Source organism: Lipotes vexillifer, unplaced genomic scaffold (genome assembly GCF_000442215.2).
Source record: "Lipotes vexillifer unplaced genomic scaffold, Lipotes_vexillifer_v1.1 scaffold1011, whole genome shotgun sequence".
Lineage (NCBI taxonomy): Eukaryota > Metazoa > Chordata > Mammalia > Artiodactyla > Lipotidae > Lipotes > Lipotes vexillifer.
The window spans coordinates 2,375,803-2,378,004 of NW_006787698.1; the positions used below are offsets into that span (position 1 = coordinate 2,375,803).

At 58.1% G+C, this 2,202-nt stretch overlaps 1 protein-coding gene across 1 annotated transcript in view; it reads right to left on the bottom strand.

Annotated features, from left to right (window-relative positions):
• DENND1C (DENN domain containing 1C) overlaps window positions 1-2,202 on the bottom strand; it is a 9,349-nt gene that overhangs the window by 776 nt on the left and 6,371 nt on the right. The window contains exons 17-22 of the mRNA XM_007460573.1: window positions 2,087-2,127; window positions 1,584-1,655; window positions 927-971; window positions 748-855; window positions 502-569; window positions 156-363 (exon numbers count right to left, since the gene is read on the bottom strand). Of these exons, the coding sequence (XP_007460635.1) occupies window positions 156-363; window positions 502-569; window positions 748-855; window positions 927-971; window positions 1,584-1,655; window positions 2,087-2,127 (542 nt within the window). The remainder of the gene's footprint in view (window positions 1-155; window positions 364-501; window positions 570-747; window positions 856-926; window positions 972-1,583; window positions 1,656-2,086; window positions 2,128-2,202) is intronic.

Genomic DNA, 2,202 nt, shown 5'->3' on the forward strand with positions numbered 1-2,202 from the left:
GCCGTTGCCTTCGGTGCCCGGCGCCGCCCCGGCGCGGGCCTGCTCGGCGATGGCCTCGGTGATGGCTTCGGTGGTGTTGACGTTGGCAATCAGGATTCGCATGGGCAGTCCTCCTTGTTCAGTGGCTGGGGGGGGGGGGGGGGGGGGGCTCTCACCAGGCTGAGGCAGCCGTCCAGGTCCTCTCTGTGGCAGCAGTCCAAACTCTGGCTTGGCCGCAGGCTGCTGTTCCGGGTGGCTCTCACGCTCAGACTATCCAGAATCTCGCTCAGCAAATCCAGCTCTTCCCCGGACCCAAGGAAGCTGCCATCCAGAGCTTCCTCTGCCAACGGTTCCTGGGCATCCTCAGGGCTCAGAGAGGGTGTCCTGGGTGAGGATGGGCAGCCTCAGATGTCAGCCCCAGACCAGCGGCCTTGAAGGGTCTGGAGTTTGGGGGCCCACTTCCCCAGGAGTCCCAGCCCCCCACTTCCAACACTGCTCCCTCCCTCTGCCTTGGAGTCTTACCCCTCCCCCAGGGACTCAGAAGGTCTCTCTTCCCTCTGGAGTCTCCTGCTGGGGCGAAGGGGCCGGTTCTGCAAAGGACAGATTTGGGGGCTGGGGCCTCAGGAGCTACAGAATCAGGGGGTTCTGTGAAGGGGGAGTGGGCACCCCATTTTGGGGGTAGTCGAGATGTCTGGCTGGAGACGGGATGGGACAAGGACTTGGTGATAAGTCCAGGTACGTGCGTGGGCGCGGGGGCGGGGCTCTTACCTGCCCAAAGTGCTGGGTGATAGGCAAGCGCTGTTGCAGGCAATCTGAGCGGCTGGTGAGGGAAGGGGCCCTCAGGGAGCCCCCCCTCTGCAGGCCAGAGTCCCCATCCTAGGAAGAGGGTGGGTGAGCCAGGAGCCCCTCCCCGCCGCTGCCCCGCGGCGTTGGCTACTGGCTTTTACCTTGTACGTCAGAAGGCTCTGCACCCCCTTCAAGCCACTCTTCGCCTACGGAGGAGCCAAAGAGACTGTGAATCCAGAACGATTTGACCCCGGACATTTGAGAACTCGGCCCTCCATCCGCGAAGACACTTTTGTCTTGCCATCTGCTCATGTGTGTCTCAAAATATATTCAGGTTCCCCCGGTACCCCCTGAGAAGTCAATACCAACTTGCCCCTCGGACTAACACAGAAGGCATGTTACTGGAGGAGATAACCCCCAAATGAAACAGGGAATGGCAGAGCTAGAACACCGTAAAAATGAGTCTGTTCAAAAGCCAAGCAAAGAATGAAATCCAGCAGACAGTTGCGAGCTGTGGAAGTTGGTCCCAGGAAAATTTGGGGCTTGGGAGAGAAACAAACCACAAGGGCAGAAGCTGGGATTGTGGTGTCTCAGGACAAAAGATGTTTGCCAAAGAACCTTGGTTGTCATTTTTAAATAGGAAAGACCTGATGCGACAAAAATGAATGAACACAGTCAATGGAAAATAAAAGTAGGAAGCATGGTAAATGGTTTAACTGCTGGTTTAGTTCTGATAAATTGTATGCGCTCTAAACGTGGGGTTAAACAGTCCCCTGCCTTTGTCACCCTGGTAAGTGGCCCTTCCAGCCCAGCCTCACCGAGCGGTACATGTTTCTGACGGCTGGTTGGGTCTTGGCCTTGACGGAATGCAGGAGGGCACCACCACCTTTCTGGGGAGAGAAAGCCGAGGAAGAGAGGCTTGGGCACGTGGGGTTATCCCAGGCCCCACCTGCCCACCTGGGCTGTGTGTTACTGGAGAATCCCCTCTCCCTCTCTGAGTCTTTTCTTTTTTTTTTTTTTGTGGTACGCGGGCCTCTCACCGCTGCGGCCTCTCCCATCGCGGGGCACAGGCTCCGGACGCGCAGGCCCAGCGGCCATGGCTCACGGGCCCAGCCGCTCCGCGGCATGTGGGATCCTCCCAGACCGGGGCACGAACCCGTGTCCCCTGCATCGGCAGGCGGACTCCCAACCACTGTGCCACCAGGGAAGCCCCCTCTCTGAGTCTTGATTTCTTCACCTCTATCTATAAATGAGCATAGCAGGGACGGTGGTAGGTTTGATTTAATCCCACAATAAACACTAAAGTGTTCGGTGTTACTACCTTTAGGTTGTCTGCCCAGAGCTGGTAGGAGCGAAGGGTCCCTGGAGAGAGGAGAGAGGAGAGAGCATTGCCAGGGTGGGCAGGCTCAGACTGGGCCACAGGTGTGTGTGTTGGGG